This window comes from Populus trichocarpa, chromosome 5 (genome assembly GCF_000002775.5).
Source record: "Populus trichocarpa isolate Nisqually-1 chromosome 5, P.trichocarpa_v4.1, whole genome shotgun sequence".
NCBI lineage: Eukaryota > Viridiplantae > Streptophyta > Magnoliopsida > Malpighiales > Salicaceae > Populus > Populus trichocarpa.
The window spans coordinates 17528600-17548216 of record NC_037289.2 but is presented as its reverse complement, the minus strand read 5'-3'; the positions used below and the strand labels follow the sequence as shown (position 1 = coordinate 17548216).

The window sequence follows — 19617 nt, the reverse complement described above, 5'->3', positions numbered from 1 at the left end:
CTACTCTTTCTGCACTCTGGAAGGGACAGCATTTCTTGTTTACTGAAAAGCTTTTCATGATAGCTCAAATTCGTTTGATGCAAAATACCAATCAACAATGATAATTGACGTGCGTGGAACGTTAACAACAATCATGCAACTTCAGATTGACACTGACTTCTCGAACAATTAACAACAATCATGAGACTACAGATTTTCTGAAACTTGATTTCTCTGTTGGGAACCGAGGATGGGCATAGTTTCTCATTCCTTTGCCATCCCTTTCTCCCCGTCTAGACAAGTGAAGTTCAATCTTCAGCTAATCCAGAGCTGTTTATCCTGCATTGCAACCAATCCTCCCATTAGATTTCATAATTTACTAAGGTAATGTTTGGAGTGCATTGGACTGAACAATTTATCCTATTGTCTGGTAGACATTGAACAAGATAGAACAACAAATTGTAATGACAATGACAGTAATACCTCTCTTGTCTAATGTTTTAAGTGAAGATTATAACACATATTTTAATCCAAAAAATTAATATATATTTTTTTTTAACTATCAAAGCATACATAAACATGCTGTTGTTTTCAACCAAAGATCCCACATTTCAGCATTTAATTTTTTTTAATAAGTAGCATGAAAGATAAACAAAAACACAAACATTCAACAATTTTCCTTTCTTTTCTTGCTGAACTTTCTCAGCAACCAAACAAGAAAATCAAACTTAAACCTTGGCTTCTACTATGATCCTAATAATTTGAAGAGCATCCTGCTGCCCACGAAGATGAGCACACAGCAACTGATGTTGAAGCCATTGATGATGTCTCAGAATTTGTCGTTCACGGTGATTTGACACCATTTCAGATTGATGATCATGAGGAGCATGAGTTTGCTGATGATTTTGATGTTTCAGAAGTAAGGAAAATGTTAATGGCAGTATAGTTGATTGTGGTGAAGTGGATGCTGATTTTGAGCACTTCCTGGATGGGAGGGAGCACCATTTGGAAGGTGACAGTGTCAACAGTTCCCCAATTGAAATAGAAGGACCCAACTATTCTCCAATACCTCATCAATATGTAAGGGATTCTAAGCATACTTTAACTAGTGAAAACAAGTGGTCCCAAGTTCATAAAGGCATGGAAGTTATTGTTGAAGTTGTCATTTCATAAATAACAACTCCTGTACAGAGAATTGGACAAGTTTATTCTATTCTTTTTAGTGGGACAAAAATTTCTCTCCTAGAACAACCTTAGACAAGACAAAAATTGATTTTTGTACTATCAAAGTGCACCAAACAACTTCACATAAAAATGATAGAAATTTTTGTCAAGGTAGTTTATTATTCTATCTTTTTTGGTGCGACAAAAATTTCTCTCCTAGAACAACCTTAGACAGAACAAAAATTGATTTTTGTACTATCAAAGTGCCAAACAACTTCACAAAAAAAGGATAGAAATTTTTGTCAAGGTAGTTTACTCACACGCGCATTGTGTGTGTGTGTGTGTGTGAGAGAGAGAGAGAGAGCTTTCTTGAGAAGAGAGTCTATTTAGTGTAGTGGAGGGAGTAAACTACCTTTTGGCAAGGGCATTATAGTCATTTCATAAATAAAAACTCTTGTACAGAGAATTAAACAAGCTTATTCTAATTCTTTTTAGTGGGACAAAAATTTCTCCCCCAGAACAACCTTGGATAGGACAAAAATTGATTTTTGTACTGTCAAAGTGCACCAAACAACTTCATAAAAAGTTATTGTTGAGGTTGTCAAGGAGAGATTGGGTACATGTGTTTTACAGTTTTTATTTTCTTGTTGCATTGATTTTCTCAGCAACCAAACACGAAAGCAAGAAAAAAAAAAACACGTGCATTGAATGTGTGTGTGCGTGAGAGAGAGAGAGAGAGAGCTTTCTTGAGAGGAGAGTCTATTTAGTGTAGCAGAGTTAGTAAACTACCTTTTGGCAAGGGCATTATAGCCATTTCATAAATAACAACTCTTGTATAGAGAATTGAACACGCTTATTCTATCCTTTTAGTGGGACAAAAATTTCTCCCCTAGAACAACCTTAGATAGGACAAAAATTTATTTTTGTACTATCAAAGTGCACCAAACAACTTCACAAAAAAAGGATGGAAATTTTTGTCAAGGTAGTTTACTCACACACGCATTGTGTGTGCGCGCGCGCGTGAGAGAGAGAGAGAGAGAGAGAGAGAGAGAGAGAGAGAGCTTTCTTGAGAAGAGAGTCTGTTTAGTGTAGTAGAGTGAGTAAACTACCTTTTGGCAAGGGCATAGCCATTTCATAAATAACAACTCTTGTACAGAGAATTGAACAAGCTTATTCTATCCTTTTAGTGGGACAAAAATTTCTCCCCTAGAACAACCTTAAACAGGACAAAAATTGATTTTTTTACTATCAAAGTGCACCAAACAACTTCACGAAAAAATTATCTTGTCCAGTTCATCTTTTTCTATCATACCAAACACTCCCTAACATACCTAACATATATTCATTGTTTCCATCGCTCAATAATACATTAGATTCTCAGAGCAAGTTAAATTATATCATTGTGTTTCCCCAATACAGTCCCCTTATATCCATATTGTTCAATGAACACTATTTAAATCCCGGCGCTCCATTCTTCCCCTTCTAGGACTCGAGCATCAAAGACTAAATGCCCTTGCTAACTCCTATGATAACCTCAAATGCAAGTACCCATAATGTCAGAAACAAACCAAAAGAGGTTATTCTTCTTTTCGACTTGGCAGAGAACCAAAAACGAAGAAAGGGCCAGTGACCATTCCAAGTCACTTGTTTACAGAACCTGAGATTAAGTTTGTGGAGTTTGTCCAGATGAATCCTCTGTTCTTCGATGAGCCATGGGCAAACTGAGAAACCTAGTCTCCCTTTTACCATTACTACCTTAACCTTTTCTTCTTGGAAATCCTGACCACAGCAACGAGCTCTCAAACAACTATTATAATTCATCACAATTGACAAAGACAATAGTTTCTCAAGAACAAACTAACAAAACAGTATACTGTATCTAAATAGAGATTGATCCACTCATACGGCATTCTATGTGAGGTTTGACTATCCATCTTACATTTCCTTCACAGATTATCTACCCCATACTAGGTCAACATTAGCCATGAAAGAAGCAATATAAACCCATCCAAAAAATATAGAAGGTTAAAGACCGCATCCATGGCAGTAAAATCAATCAGCACAATGATCTAGAGCCTCCATCCATGGCAAAGATATCTCATGCTTTGCTTCGTGACCAGGTGTCAATAAAACAAATAAAAAACTCCTTGTGGGCTTCCTCAGCTGTAGTAGTATTCAAGATCAACATAACAACTGGAAACCCCATACCAGTAGTTTTAGGATAAAAACTAGCACAGCTAAGATTCCAGGCTATTGAGGCATCATCATAAAATTACTTGATTGAATTCTAGCTTAAAAGCGTACTTTGTGAATCCTATATATATATAAAAAAAACAGAAACCATATAATTGACTATCTACATAAATCAAAGAATAGAACTTTCAAATTCTGACTCCAACCTAAACTCTTAATTTAATAATATAAAACAATGAACAAAAAAAGAAAAGAGTAAACATAAAAAATTACCCAGCAGGAGTGGAATTTCGGGCATCAATGGTATTATAAATTCTTGATATTCGACGGGTCAGTGGCTTAGGCTTGGTGAGTTTTTTACGCAGGCCAAAAATCTCTTGAACCAAAGGCACATGTACCAGCACTAGCTTCCATGCTAAAAACCACCCTGATCATCAAATTTCCACCAGTCAAATCCTCAAATTACAGTCACCCACGAAACAACAAAGGAACAAAATACATACCAATAGAGATAAACGAAGTCACAAACAAGATTGCGAGAGCAGGACGTAAAATTAACAAGCCCAAATAATCCCAAAGAGAAGGAGAAGGAGAAGACGGGGAGAAGGAGGAGACCTCCATTCCATCGACACAAGCAAGCAACCACTTTAGACAGCTAAGTGTTTGATGGATTGACATGTAAGCAAAATTAATGGGATCCGGCCCATAGGGATACTGGACATTTGGGCCCAAACCATAATCGCTCTCTACGTCAAGGTCGGTCAGAGTTTATTGAAAAATAAAATATAAAAAAGACGCGCAGGTGTAACTGTCACTGAACCTGACCAAAATTTAGTCCGCGTGAGCTTAACACTTCTCTCTCTCACGGTCTCACGTATAAGGAAGCTTGACTCTACCGGCTATTCCGGTCAATTCACAAACGTTCCCCTTTTCGGTCCAGGTTCATTTCCCCTTTACCATTTAACTACCCTAAAAAACAATTCTCGCTCACAATTTCTTTCCGAATTAGGGTTTGTTTCTGATTTTGATGGAAGCCTCTGTTAACACAAGAACACCAGCAAGAGTTCGTTACTTTCACTGTAATTGCATCAGACGTTGTTGTTGTTGTCGCTGTTTCTGTTGTTTCTACTCCTCCCCTTGAAAAAAAAATAGAACCAGAAAGCCCTAAAAAAAGCCTCCATTTTTGTTTGTTATTTTGTGATGGATTTAACACAAGCAGCACAATCAGGTCTCTCACTTGGATTTCACTCAAGTCCAATTCCACTACAATTACTCGATCAAAAACAAGAAACCCGCATCGATAACGAAGAGAATCAAACCGAAGATGAGCAATTTAGCATTTTGGGTCACCAAATGTGTATAAAGAGACCGAGAGATAACAGTTCTCAATCATCAGCGTCATCGTCGACGACAAATTCTTCCAAACGGGTTGCCATGGACCCTGGTTTGGAGTCTCGTCGGGCCATGGTTCGGGCATGGGGAAACCACCCGCTTCCAATCGCAGATCCTGAGATTCATGAGATTATGGAGAAGGAGAAGCAAAGGCAGTTTAAAGGTATTGAATTGATTGCGTCTGAGAATTTTGTTTGCCGTGCTGTTATGGAAGCTCTTGGTAGTCATTTAACTAATAAATATTCTGAGGGATTGCCTGGTTCCAGATATTATACGGGAAATCAAAATATTGATCAAATTGAATTGATTTGTTGGAGTCGCGCCTTGGCAGCTTTTGGACTTGATTCTGATAAATGGGGTGTTAATGTGCAGCCATATTCCTGTACTTCAGCGAATTTTGCTGTTTACACAGGGCTTTTGTTGCCTGGGGATAGGATCATGGGGTTAGATTCTCCTTCTGGAGGACATTTGAGTCATGGGTATTATACACCGGGAGGGAAAAGGGTCTCGGCTTCTTCGATTTTTTTTGAGAGTCTGCCTTATAAAGTGAACCCGCAAACTGGGTATATTGATTATGATAAGATGGAGGAGAAGGCTATGGATTTTAGACCTAAGATACTGATCTGTGGTGGGAGTTCCTATCCGAGGGAGTGGGATTATGCGAGGTTTAGACAAGTTGCTGATAGGATTGGTGCTGTTTTGATGTGTGATATGGCTCACATTAGCGGGCTTGTGGCAGCTAAGGTTTGGAATTTTGATTTTTCGTAACTTGTTTATTTACCATTTTTATTTCGAATCTATGGATATTGTTTTTGAATTTGGAGTTAGGGTACAATGTTACCACCTAAAGGCAGAAGTGCTTGATTGATCAGCTTGTGCTTTTAGTATCATGAATTGCTTCTTGTTTAACAACTTCTAAATTGTTTTGCGTGCATGATATTGAGATGCATTTAGAAATATATGCTGTGATATAACACATGACATATCATTAACACATAGATACACGCCTCTCTCTTTATGTGGCCATTGTGTGGTAGAGCATATTTCAAATAATCTCTCTACATTGCTGGTTTGTGCTATTGAGAAGGAAATGTGACTGTTTTCTAACATCTTGCAAGAAGGTAATTGTAGGGAAAAGATGTGCATCTCCTTCTGTTCTGATTTTTTTGTGAAAGCTTAAAATTGCAACATGCAGAATCCTTTTCGGATCGATCATTTTTTTTTTATGAAATGGAATTTTATAGCTTAGAATTGCCTGGTTTCTTATCTTCACCACTTGCCTACTGCTGTAAATACCTAAACTAAACATTAACACGTTTATTAGAATATAGAAGATCTAATGTGCATTAGGATTTAGATTTTAATATGGATTTATTTGCTGAAAGCATACTTTAGAAGAACCACTCCTATTGAGTCCATATTTGTATTTAGAAGAACAAGTTTGTAGAACAGCAATTACACATTGATCTATAATTATCACAATATATATATTTTTTTCCTTACTGTTGTTTTATCTGTCTTTCACAGGGATGTGTTAGTCCATTTGAATATTGTGATATTGTTACCTCTACAACTCACAAAAGCCTTCGAGGTCCTAGAGGGGGGATTATTTTTTATAGGAAAGGCCCAAAATTGAGGAAGCAGGGCATGCTTAGTCATGGTGATGGTAGCAGCCATTATGATTTTGAAGAAAAGATAAATTTTGCAGTCCATCCATCATTACAAGGGGGTCCTCACAATAATCACATCGCTGCTCTTGCCATAGCCTTAAAACAAGTGGCTACACCAGAGTACAAAGCATATATGCAACAGGTGAGGAAAAATGCTCAGGCATTAGCGTCTGCTTTGTTGAGAAGAAAATGCAGATTGGTGACTGGCGGTACTGATAACCATTTGGTGCTGTGGGATCTAACAACTTGGGGCTTAGCAGGTAATATATATTTCTATCCTTGCACAATCTTCACATTAGTAGCTAGCTCAAGATTTAGTGTTTGCTTACGCATTGAATTATTACCAACTCTGCCCCTGCTTTAGCTGTTATGCAATTCAATCACTATGTTTTTCATTTTACTTTACTAAGTTTTAATGTCAATGGATTCTGTTTGGTGGGTATAAAGTATCATTTTTTACTTAGTTAAAATCATTTATTATGAAAATGAATAAAAATATACTCCCGTAACCACATTCCCCACCCTCTCCTTGAGGCAGGGATCACAGTCGAGTTCTAAGGGATCACAGTCGAGTTCTAAGGTAGGTCTTTTGCAGAAAACGTTGGGAAAGGTACCCAATCCCAATTCCACTCCTAAAAGGCAATCTATTCTTGTATACTGTTATTTCAGGAACACAACAGAACGACATTACTCATTTTTTAAAATGAATAAACTTAATCACTTAGACTAAGCTGGCAGTTAAACAAATAATTGTTATGCATCTTAGGGGCTACAAGTTTTCCAAATTTCCCACTTATCTGAAACTCTTTGTAGCCTCTTTTATTTGATTGTGAGAATGAACAAACAAAATTCATAATTTGCCAACCTCTTTGTAGCCTGTTTTGTTTGATTGTGAGAATAATCAAACAGAAGTCATAATTCGCCCAGTTACACCAGAAAAATAAAGTAATTTCAATGGAAATTTACACTTTTATGAAGCTTAAGGTTGTTCATCTCACTATATTGTCTTTTGTACTTGTAATTTTTTCATTGATCAGCAATTTGTGTTAAGGGTGCATAGACTGCCATTACTTCCTAGGTGTTGTAACATTAAGTATTGGCTATCACCATACAATCAGCTCTAAATGGAACAAAATTTAACATACCTTTGTGCTACACAATTCACCTTTGAAACTGGATGTTCAAAATTTACTTGATCCCTCCTTTCGTCTGCACATTTTCTTGCCTTGTCCCCAACAGCAATAAGTTCTTGTTTCCACTTGTCCAGTCCATATTTGTTTGATGCACTGTTTCATAACGCTAAAACCTATTTTATGAGCATAGAGTGTGTAAAACAAAGAAGCACTAACCTCACGATGAGATTGCATACCATGCACGCTTTTGTTGGTAGGCTGACATCATCTCATTCTATTGATATTCAAAATTGAAATGGTGTATGCTTGTATTTCTTAGGGTTATGTAGCATTGGAGTTCTAGATAGGATGAATTCTCTTAGCACATTGACTACTTTGAGTTTCAGTTTGATTCTCATGTGCAATTCTGCTTACTGCCTTGTCTTGTTAAAAAGATTCTTGTAGTCATTATCTAGAAAAATCACTACCTCTAGTATATGCAGGCTTCTGAGTTTGTCTTTGAGCAGATATATCTGTGCGGAAGAGTGATGTATTATTTAAGTGGAAAAGATATGAATTGCCAATGTTGGAAACGTTACTCACCTATACTTGTGTCACTGTTTAGATCATAAAATTGGGAAAGGAACACTTGAAATGGACAATACTCTCCTGTAGAATCTTATTGCTGCAACTACTTTCTGGAATATCCCCCTTCACTCTCCCTTCTAACTTTTTTTTATATCAAAGGGGGCTAATGTAGGCATTAGGATTAAGCCTGTTTTCTTATTAAATTACCATTTACCTTTCCAAGATAGCCTGATTCTTCTTGGGACCCATAGTTCCAGTTGGGACCCAGTGGATGATGGCAGAGCTCAAGTGCATGTATCATTTACCTCTCCAGAGAAAGAAATCATTGGAGGGAAAAACTCCTGGTCATGGGCCTTCCAAAAAACTGCTCTAAACAGTTATATTCTCCCCTAATACTGCTCAAAGTAGCAGTCCTATTTGATTCCTGATTCCACTTTCTTTTTCTTTTTAAGTTCTTGTAGGGACATCATTTAATACTTGGCTTTATTGTGGTACAATCTTCGTGTAGAAATGGTAGCTTTTATAGTAACAAGGCTACAGTAGATGGAGACATGGGTGGGGTGCTCATTCCAATTAAATAGCTTCAACTGTTTATGTAAATGTACATCCTATTTATCTCTGTGTACGTAACTTTTCTTCCTGGTTGTATATGCTTTATTTTTCTTCTACTGCACATGAGCAAGTGGGTGTTTATGCATGCTGTTGACTGTATTTTATAAAATTATCCATTCATGTGTGTGTGTATGTTTCTTTTGTTATCCTACTGACCACATTCTATCTTCCAGGCAAGTGTTATGAGAAGGTGTGTGAAATGTGCCAAATCACTCTAAATAAAAGTGCCATATTTGGTGACAATGGTGCTATCTGTCCTGGAGGAGTGAGAATCGGTAAGTTGTAATCTTGCCAAGCCAGTAATTTATCAGTTTTCAATTAATTTGAAGACTTGTAGGGTTGTCAAGTTTAAAATTTCCAATCAAATTTCCTTAGTATTCTAGATATACTTTTAAAGGCAGCACAAGGTTTTTTTGCAGCAGAAAGTAGATGATATTGTTAGCTTAGAGTGACCTCACAATGGATCTTGTTTATTCCTAATCCCTTCAATTTCCTTGATTTCAAATTTTTCATTGTGTTGAATTCCTGCATCTAAATGTTAAGTTACTAACATGGTAATTTAAGGGCATTATGCTTTCTTCAATTTCTAAGTTTTTCATAATTTTAACCTCTTTCAGGTACTCCTGCTATGACATCAAGAGGTTGCTTAGAGGCTGATTTCGAGAAAATTGCTGACTTTCTTCTTAAGGCCTCTCATATAACGACTGTTGTGCAGAGGGAACATGGAAAAAAGGATTTTCTCAAAGGTCTTCATAACAATAAAGAAATTGTTGAGCTTCGAAACCGGGTTGAGATATTTGCTTCTCAGTTTGCCATGCCAGGATTTGACGTTTGAAATATGTAATAGAGGCTACTTGCATGCATAGCTATAGATCTTTTTTCCTTGCCTTTTTCGACTTATTGCCACTTCCGCATGGTAACCCGTCATCCCCCCCCCAATATAGCTGTTACTTTTCATTCGTCTTGTGTAAATTACAGATATAGTGAATCTCTAGAGTGTTGCCACACTATCCCAACCTTGTTTATTCCTCTGATTGTGTAAAGGTTTTGTTACGAGCCAATTAAAATTTGTCAAGGGTCAGATAAGTTTCTTTATGTTTGATTGTTCAGAATCACGTAGCATTATCTTACTTATGATTTAAACAGGATGGATGCCTGCTGTTTCAAATGAATCCAACGTGCAAAACGTGGAAATGGGGTCTGGTTTTGGGTGAATGACTCTGCCTTTCTCCTTTAATGAACCCTAATGCAGATTTAAATGGTGATATGCTGCTCTGCTGGAAGCCTTGTCTATGTTTGGTTGCCTGCGTTTCTTTCTCTGCCTGTTCAACTGTTTTTTTTTTGGTTTTAATCCTGTGTGAATTCTTCTGCTAGTCATAACTTTGGTTTTCTTCTGTTATGGGGATCTTATTTTTAACTCACCGTTCACGAGAGGCAAGGTGGGGGACAACTGTGAGCTTCCATTTTTCTTTTAGCAGTGCTTGCTCTGTTAGTAAATTTTGTTAGAAGGATGGGGTGGAAGGAAGGACATACATAATTGGTTGTGATAATTAAAGGCCTGGTATCGTGGCTTAAAGGGCAATGATAATTCTCAGTATGCTGCCTCCTGCCCACAGCTTCGTTGGAACACAACTTTGCAGCCCAAAAACTGCCTGCTTCTGGTGCAGCTAGCTTTATTTATTCATTTAGCTAGATTTTGTCGTCATGTTTTCCCCCCTTCTCCATTATTTTATACTTAAGTTCACTCAGCCTTCTCATATGGAACCCCTGAGGGGAGGCAAGGCATGAATTTCCGGCAAGGGACAAAAAGCATGAGATACGGTTAAGAACTTGAAAGTGACCCCCCCCTCCATATCTTCTTGTGTATTTTATATAATTCCCTAGACCCCAGAAAAGGGCAGATAAATTGGCAACAGAGCGTAAAGAGAGAGAGAGAGAGAGAGAGAGATCAAACGACATGTCAGGTAGAAAGAGTGTTGGCTAAGAAGCTTTCATCATCAAACCCCATTTCTTTCAAAGTGAGCCCGAATCAGACAAAAGCCTTCCCTCTTCCTACCCCCAAGAGCAGAGTGGGAAGGAGGGCTGCCTTTGAAATTAAAGCGAGACCCAGGAATCCCCTGTTAAGCCCTAAGCCTCCCTCCTTTTTCTTTCTGTTTTTTTTCACCGCTAGAATGATTAGTCATTTACTATAACAACTAGATAGCGCTTGTATGACCACGCAACTGGAACAAGAGGGAAAACCACTTGGAGACTTTTCTTGCACAAAATAAAATAATGCTAACGAGGATTTTTTTTTTTTTTAATCTCTCTCTCTCTCTCCCCTGTGAGAAAAATACAAGAAGAAGCAGGGATGGATGTGAAAAAGCGTAACAACTTAGTCCCTGCATGTTAACTATCCCTGAACTCCTCTGCCAAATCTTTTTCATGGATTCCCACTTTTATGCTATCTTTTCCTTTAACCAAAACCTACAGAATTATCATTGCAACCGTAATAAAACAAGAAATCCACATTGATGGATGGAAGAAGGAGGAGGAGAGGAAAATGGAAAATTAAAAAAGAGAAAGGAGGGAAGGGTTAAGGGTACAACAACCCCAACAACTGCTTCGTCTACCTTGTATTTTTTTATTTTTTTTTATTTTTTCAATCATTCTATTTCTCTCTCTTTCTCTTGAGCCTTGACTCCTTTTCCCCTTCTCTCTTCCTACCTGTGACTGCAAAAGTCCAAAAGCTTCTTCCTTCCTTCAACGATCTCATCAAAGAAATCATCAAGTTGCCCAACAATATTTTCAGCTCCAGATCTCAACACCCCAAAACATCCTCTTAAGTTGTCCACTCTTTCTCTTATCCCCACCTCTGTTTCCCACTCTACAGCTCCCCCTTGTCCACACTTTCTCTCAAGCTCCCCTCTCAGCTCCTCCATGGCCATCTTTGATCTCCTGAACTCATAGAGCAGAATCCCTGGCCTCCCATTTATCTGGTTTATCTCTGCCGCTACTCTCTGCTGCAATCTCCCTGTTGAGATCAAGAAAGCTGATCCGAAAAACAAGCACCCTTCATACCCTCCTCGCAGAAAACTTGATTCTGGCCAACAATACACTAGTCCATAGAGCAGGATCATCAGTAGCAAAGAGCTTACGTTTCTCATTGCATACAAAACCCCACGAAAACCGTTGAATCCGTTGAGTTTGGATTCAATAGAAATCTTCTCATCAAACCTCAAAGACAGTGGTTGGATTCTTGTTTCCATTAAAGCTCTATTCTCTTCTTCTAATCCCACTGCTTCTCTTCTACACCCGGAGATTGCCCTTGTAACCTGTTACAAGAATTCAATTTTTATTTTTATAAAGAACCATACTTTTGATTCTGAGTTACATATATTTATAGAAATGAATCAAGAAATGAGACAAAGTTATGGTATTTTTTTCTTTTTTAACCTGGCGAGATAGCTGGGGGCTAAGATGGCGATGGTTTTCAAGAGAAGAAGTGATATTGAATCCAGCAGAGTAGTAATTCTCGATCCCAGATAAGCCTGATTTAAGGACATGGCATGCCTCCCATAGCTTAGAACTCTCGTCCATGTATTCATCAAGCCACTTATCCCCAACAGGCAAATGGAGTTTTTGGACAAGCAAGGTCAGCTGAGAGTGAAAAGATCTTAATAAAGAGAGAACCCTTTGAAGGAATTGAATCGACATGAAGTTGTTAGAGAGATAGACACGTTCAAGATCATCGATCCCTCTGGTTAGAAAGGAGTAGAAACCATTGAGAGAATTCGCAGAGGAAGGATCCATTGTAGTAATTTAAGAGGAGAAACTAACTAATCAGGAGAGGACCACCGATCACTCACTCGCTATAGCACAACTCTCTCTATAAGGCTAAAAAAGAACAGTGATGGGATGGTTACATAAGAGTAGTTGAAGAAGGAGGAGGAGGAGGAGGAGGGTGTGTGTTTGTGAGAGGAGAGAAAAGGTTATAGAGATGAGGGGGTATTTAAGTTGAGAGAAGTGAAGGGAAGCATAAGAGAGAAAGAATGGAAGGGATGGAATATATTAGAAGCTCAGGTTTCCAAGGATGAAAAGGATTGTTGGGAGCAATGATGGGTGTTTCCTATAGAGGGGAAAGGATGATTGGTAATATGCCATTTTCATTGTTTAATGGGCAGAAAGGAAGAGAAAGGAGGAAAAAGACTTGAAGGATTTGCAAAAAAATAAAGAAGAAGAAGCAGAGGAATTTTTACCATATTTGAAAAGCTTAGAAAAAAGCCTATAAGACATGATTTCTTTCATAAGCTCCCTTCCAATTTCTTCCTTTTGTGTTATGTCCTGCCCTCCTCCTCCCTCCTATTAAATATTATACTTGTGTGTGTGTGTGTGTGTGTGTGTGTGTGAGAGAGAGGGGGGGGGGGGGGGGGGGGGTGGGGGCGGGCAAGCTGTGATGCTTATTTTATATATATCTATACATAGTTGGCAATGTTGCATGATGATAGAGTGAGGCTTTTTTATTGGGTTGTAGAAAGTTTGACTGGGTTGTTGACCGAGATTCTGCTTCCGCAGCTCGTAATTCCTTCCTTCGATCCATCCATTTTACACACGAGAGGGTCTCTGCTTTTGGTTCGAGTGCCTCTTCTTCCTCGAGCAACTGACTCAGCCCCTCTATTCTATTGAGATTTGTGGGTTTGATTCGTCCTAGATTTATTTTCTTTCTTGAAAAGGAGGGAATGGAATGATGAGGTTCTTTGTATGTGTGTTCCGTAACCTTCTACTATGCAAAAAAAACCAGTCTTTTTAGGCCTCCTCTGATCTTATTTTATCTCTCTTTTTTCCCTTATCGGGACAAATAGGAGGTTGATTCTTCCTTTTTTATTTATTTTTAATTGTAGGTGTTTGAGTTAACTTACGCGCACCTTAAATAATCTTTTAAGATCATGAAGTTAATAACTATGTAAGTCTCTAATCACCTTGAAGTTTGTATCATTAAAACTGATAATTTTTGAAAAACAAATCTAGAATATGATGAATTACAACACACCCTTCAGTTAATCTTCTTATTACATCAAGAAGTCAATCCAGGCCATTCGTTTGGTAGAGCTTCACGACCCCATCAAACGGCGGATCTTGAAAAGGGGATTTTGTGACATTTTTTTTCTCCTGATTCTTTCATTATGCTATGTATGATCTTCGGCTCCCAAGTTTTTTCCCACTTGGCTAAATGGGTTTCTCATGATTAGTTGATCAACGGCTACAGAATGTTTAAAGGTGGGGGGGTATTTCCTCCTTTATTCCCTCATCGTATATTGCCTCATTTCATCTCAATCCTTTCTCTTAAATAAATAAATAAATAAATCCCTTTTTTTCCTTTTTGTAGCCAGCGGACGGGGGACCATGAAATCTTATTTATATCGAGTTATGTTTCATTTCAAGAAATTTGCTTGGGAGGGTGCTCGTGGGTTTTCGGAGAAAGGGAAGATCTTAAGAGGATGTTGGTCTTTAGAGATTTCATTGGAATGTGAGGAGGAACTAATGTCTAGGGACCATTATTTATGGTGTCATTGATTCGGGCGCCCATTCTCTTCCACCATAACCATCCACCATGCATTACCATTAACACTAGTTAACATTATTATTATTATTATACTATATTCTAAAAAGAAAATCTGTTTTCATGTAGATATAATATAATTGTAAATTTTGCTATTTTTTTTTATTATTGTTGTGGTACTGTGGAGATGGAAAATTTTTAATTTTCAGGATTTTTTTATGAAAAAAAAGTTTTTCATATTTTTTTTTCTATTTATACTTGCTTTTTTATTTATTTATTACCATTTTTTTTAGTTTTTCCTTTTTTCTTTACACTCTTTTTGGAAAAAAATATTTTATTTTTATTTATTATCATTTGAATATTTATCACTCTACACTTGGCTTATTTATATCGTTTTTTTTACTTATCTTTACTCTTTTGTAATTTTTTTTCTTTACTTTTTTTTGGAGAAATTATTATACAAAGACTAAGGAAATAATGTTTCATAATAGCAATTGCAACATTGTTTCATTATTCTATTACGTTAAAAATTAGCTTGAGATCTTACATGTTTTCATTAACGCATTTGATCTTTACCATATTTTATTATATGTAAGTATTGATTTTTTGATTAATGGTTATGTATTTTATTCGATGTCAAAAAATACTTTAATAACACTAGCACATTAATTATTTTGTGTTAGAAAAAAATTTACTCGACTTGCAGCGAGATGAGTTGAATATATAAGTTAACATTTTGTTTTTTGCATTTATTGACACATATGGTTCTCGAAGTATTTTATTAAATGCATGCATATGATTTTTTATTTATAATTATAATTTTTTAAAAAAAAAAAACACATTTGAAAAGCTTGTATATTTATTTGTTTTTTGCCAAAAAAACATTATCCAACCTGCGGTGAAGCGCAGGTCAAATAACTAGTACATATACTAAAACAAAATGGTGTTTTCATGTAGAAATGACATAATTGTAAATTTTCCTCTTTTTTTTTCCTGTAATGATGGAAAAATTGTAATTTTCAGTTTTTTTTAGAAAACAAAATTTTCTTATGTTTTTTTTTCTCTTTATACTTGATATTTTTATCATTTTACACTTGGCCTATTTATCACTATATTTTTTTTCTTATCTTTATTTTTTTTGTAATATTTTTTTTAGATTTTTCTTTTTTTCTTTACAGTTTTTTTTGGAAAAAATATTATTTTTTATTTCTTACACTTTGAATATTTATCACTCTACACTTCATCTATTTATACCGTCATTTTTTTTCCTTATCTTTATTCTTTTATAATTTTTTTCTTTACACTTTTTTTTTGAAAAATTACTATACAAAAACTAAGGAAACGGTGTTTCAATGTAGCAATTGTAACATTGTTTTATTCTTCTACCACGTTAAAAATTAGCTTAAGATCTTATATGTTTTTATTAACGCATATAATTTTTATTGTATTCTCTTATATGTTAGTATCAACTTTTTAATTTACGGTTATATTTTTTACTCTATGTTAAAAAATACGTTAATAACACCTACACATTAATTTTTTTTTTTTGCATTAGAAAGAAAAAGATAAGTTTTTTTAAACAAAAAAATAAAAAGAAAGGAAAATTTTAGCTAAAAAAAGATCAAATATTTACATGTATATTTTTCTTTTACTTTTTACAATGAAAATAACTTTTGTCTTTAGTCTTTGATTAGTATATATTAACAACTTTTTCTATAATTTTTTAGTTTATATGTTTTTAATTAATGTTATAAAACACAAACATCATCTTTTTAATTTTTAATTAAAATTCTTTATAATACTAAAAATAATATCCACAATGCATGGATTTTACATTGCAAATCAACTTGAAATTCTATACTTTTCCTCACGAATTAATAAACGAATAATTGTGGGAGTATTTTTGTGTGGTTCTCTTGTCCAAAAAAGGCTCCTTCAATTCATCTGCCTTGAGTTGAGTTGGTCCAGGCTTGTTCTTGGATAAGGAGCCAACGTCAACTTTTGTTGTTGATGGTGTGTTAATTTCTACTCAACTCTAACTCAATTCTCTATTTCAAAGAGAACATATTATTTTATTTTTGATCAAATAATTGAGTTCGAATCCGGCGACGTTTCTTTAATAAAATGGTCGTTTTTTGGGACAATAAATAAATAAATCATGCCTTCATCGTGAACAAGCCTCTATCACGAATTCACAGTGTCTATTAGTGATTCTACATCAAAGCTAAATCTGACAAGATGCAAATATTCAGCTAAATACGTGCTCCAGGAAAACAAAATAAAGAAAATATTTATACAATTAAGCTAATATATATATATATATATATATATATATATATATATATATAATGTCAATTATTAATTTAGATGGAAAAAAATCAAGAAGATAATAGATTAAAAACTCAATTATTCTATAATGATAAAATTAACTACGATATAGATAGAGATTATAAACTCATCCTGGTATACAAGAACCAGGTTATTCCCTTTAAAAATATTCCTTATTAATGGATGGTTCTTGAGATGGGTTGCAAATTTTAATCAAGATAAAAAAAAAAAAAAACCCTTGGAAATTAACTCTCCAAAAACATTTTTAGTATTTATTAGGGTCAAGGCAAGCCCCTTAATTTCCAGCAAAACAATTCAAGATCTCAATCTTGTTTCCCTTAGTAGGGGAGAGAAGAGAATCATTTCATCTGCCTTCCATCCAGAATAAATAAAACTCTTCCAGGCTTACGAAGCTCCACACTCCTTGAGACATCTTTATTCCATCAGCACTGCTGAAACAGGAAAGATAAATGTGCAAAGATGATTCGATCAACTTACAGCAAGTGACATTGGGTGGCTGTAGCCTGTAGTTTTAGGATCCGGTGGGTGGGTTGCTGAGAAGTACTAGCCGGCAGGTTATCGACGTACGGACAGCGAATTAAGCAGTGTGAAAAATCCACCCTCAACTAAACCAGAAGCAAAAAGGCGATGATGCCTTTCTTCCTTTCCTTTCCCATGCATGTTTTAGGAGTAATACTGTATGGAGATCTGATCATGTAAATAGATTTTACATCATGCATGGGAACATGAACGTGAGCTTAGCCTGAATTACTGCACCGGTAATTATTTTAATTTAAATCCCACCCTAATATATTTACGGGGTCCTAGATTTGGCTGGCTGGCTGGCTGGCATGTAGGAGAATGTTTCATTTTCTTCTTAATGATCCTATAAGGATACAACTGGATGGTCCATAGCAGCTCTAACATTTGAAAACGATGCAAAGGAATAATTGTTCATACAGAATTTCCAAGGGAAAAGAATATTTCTCAGGAAGAAAATGTACTAACAATGGGGGCGGGGGGGAAGGGCCACAGCCAATCAAGCGATCGAGCAAGTCAGGGCTTGATATGCCCAGTCTTGGCAAGTTGGGTGCCGTATTAATTTCCAAATTAAATTGGGGGTTGCCAGGGGACCACTGATGCTTCTTTTCATCCTCCAATTTTTTTTTTTTTTTTTTATATAATAAAGGGATTTCTGAAAAGCCTCCTTTGTTTCAAGCCCAAGTGATTTGCAAACATTTCTGCTAATATTAATGATGGGGACACCAACTCTGGTATTGGTTTGATGGTATGGAATGAAGTGAATGTGACTTCAATCCAATTTGGTGTAGGTTGGAGTTGGAATTGAATTATTTTTAAGCCCTCTGTTGTATCTAATCTACAGGATCATGAAGCAATAGCCGAAGTCGACAGGTTCCCTTTTCTTCTTTCTTGTACATGTTTCATTTTTTGTTTTGATTAAAAAAAAAAAAAAATTGAACCAGCTAGCAAATTCTTTTTCTATTGAAGAATCCCACTCCAGATTTTTTATTTATATTAACACAGTAAAAAAAATATTGACAAAATACCATAGTTTATAACTACTTAGAAAAATAATAAATCTCATCCGCTACTTGCAAGTTGCATGTTACATCTGGCTAGAGCAGTTTTTTCAAGTCTCTCAACTCCTTGCCACAAAAAGACCAACTCAATAATAATCACAATTTATAAAAACAATTTATAACTCATCTCCCCAACACAATTAAAAAATCATCACATTCATCAAAATTAACAATTCATAATTAAATACAAGGAAAATTCACATAACATCTCATTAAATCTAAAATAAATTAATAATTCTTAAAACATTAAGTATATACATTTAAAAATCATTTCAGTTCGTGGAAGAGTTTGTACCATCCTAACTCGTTCAACTTGAGGACGGTCCTGTAGTATCCATATAGGGGTCAACATGAAAATTGCCCAACTTGTAGACGAGCCTAGATCGCTTATGGACGAACCTGCCTTCCTAACTAATGATAAGCGATCTTATCTTTCGCTAAGGCCACTTCAAGATGCTTAGCCTCCTCAATCTCCCGAAGTCCACCACAACACAAATTGAGCATATTGTTGGTCAGGGCACATCCTATCTCATTGACACCTTCATGGATAACGACCTCTTGCATACAATATATATATTGCATTCTAATCAATTTTGTCTTGGATATTAGGGCTTGTAATAAATCGAATTTCATGGACGCCTAAAGAACCATCTCATATAGGTATCTAGATCAATTGTTAGATGCCACTCCATAAATATTTGATCTCTCTTGGCATCCTAAAGATCTAGGTAAGCTATATGATACCCTCAAACAAATACCATCTACATGCTGATTTTTGAATGCATACTAATTACACATAAATTCTAGTTGAACCCTGACCTTTGTACCACATTGAATTCTTGATATGTCATCGCTTAACTGCAGTAATACACCTAGGCTTTTCCCTGAATTTTTTCTTACATCCAATTCATCACCTGAGAAGCCTAAATGCCTATGACTTAAAGCATAGTCATTGTTTGCGTGTTGAGCGTACCCACTCCCATACTTAAATTAAAAAGTAGAAGGTGCCATGAATTGGTTTAATGGGTCAACTAATTCAACATCCCCATCTTCCGTAACTCTACCAATATGACAATTATCTTTATCGTCACTTGGTTTGGATTCTCCATAATAATATGGAGCATATATCATACCCAACCGAGCTTTCATATCTATAATTTCTTATGTCGACATTTAGTTCCTTGTATTACCACCTAAACCGTATAGACTAACTACTTGTGATGCCTTTGTGGTCATTTGAATGTTACTTGACACTCAAGTGAAGTCCATATTAGAGGAGTTTCATAGCCTAGATTTATTATTCAAGTAAAGCTCTAAAATATTTATCCTATTGATATTGGTAAACCCAAACATTGAATTCACATTTCTATCACTACAAATGGGTACACTAATATAACGAGTTGGATAAACCCCAATTTGCATCATCATCTAAGTAATTT

At 35.8% G+C, this 19617-nt stretch overlaps 3 protein-coding genes across 3 annotated transcripts; 1 reads left to right on the top strand and 2 right to left on the bottom strand.

Annotated features, from left to right (window-relative positions):
• Nucleotides 1–31: 31 nt before the first annotated feature.
• Nucleotides 32–4008, bottom strand: LOC7460921 (uncharacterized). The gene is made up of 3 exons (XM_002306564.4): nucleotides 3840–4008; nucleotides 3610–3763; nucleotides 32–318 (listed from the first exon to the last, which is right to left on the bottom strand). The coding sequence occupies exons 1-3, from the start codon at nucleotides 3955–3957 to the stop codon at nucleotides 288–290; spliced, it is 303 nt and encodes a 100-aa protein (XP_002306600.2). The 5' UTR covers nucleotides 3958–4008; the 3' UTR covers nucleotides 32–287.
• A 207-nt stretch (nucleotides 4009–4215) lies between these two features.
• On the top strand, nucleotides 4216–9805 carry LOC7469117 (serine hydroxymethyltransferase 7). The gene is made up of 4 exons (XM_002307369.3): nucleotides 4216–5472; nucleotides 6256–6658; nucleotides 8884–8985; nucleotides 9328–9805. Exons 1-4 carry the CDS (start codon nucleotides 4537–4539, stop codon nucleotides 9543–9545), a joined length of 1659 nt encoding a protein of 552 aa, XP_002307405.2. The 5' UTR covers nucleotides 4216–4536; the 3' UTR covers nucleotides 9546–9805.
• Nucleotides 9806–11158: 1353 nt separating this feature from the next.
• On the bottom strand, nucleotides 11159–13062 carry LOC7460920 (uncharacterized). The gene is made up of 2 exons (XM_002306563.4): nucleotides 12146–13062; nucleotides 11159–12024 (listed from the first exon to the last, which is right to left on the bottom strand). The coding sequence occupies exons 1-2, from the start codon at nucleotides 12500–12502 to the stop codon at nucleotides 11413–11415; spliced, it is 969 nt and encodes a 322-aa protein (XP_002306599.1). The 5' UTR covers nucleotides 12503–13062; the 3' UTR covers nucleotides 11159–11412.
• Between the last annotated feature and the right edge of the window lie 6555 nt (nucleotides 13063–19617).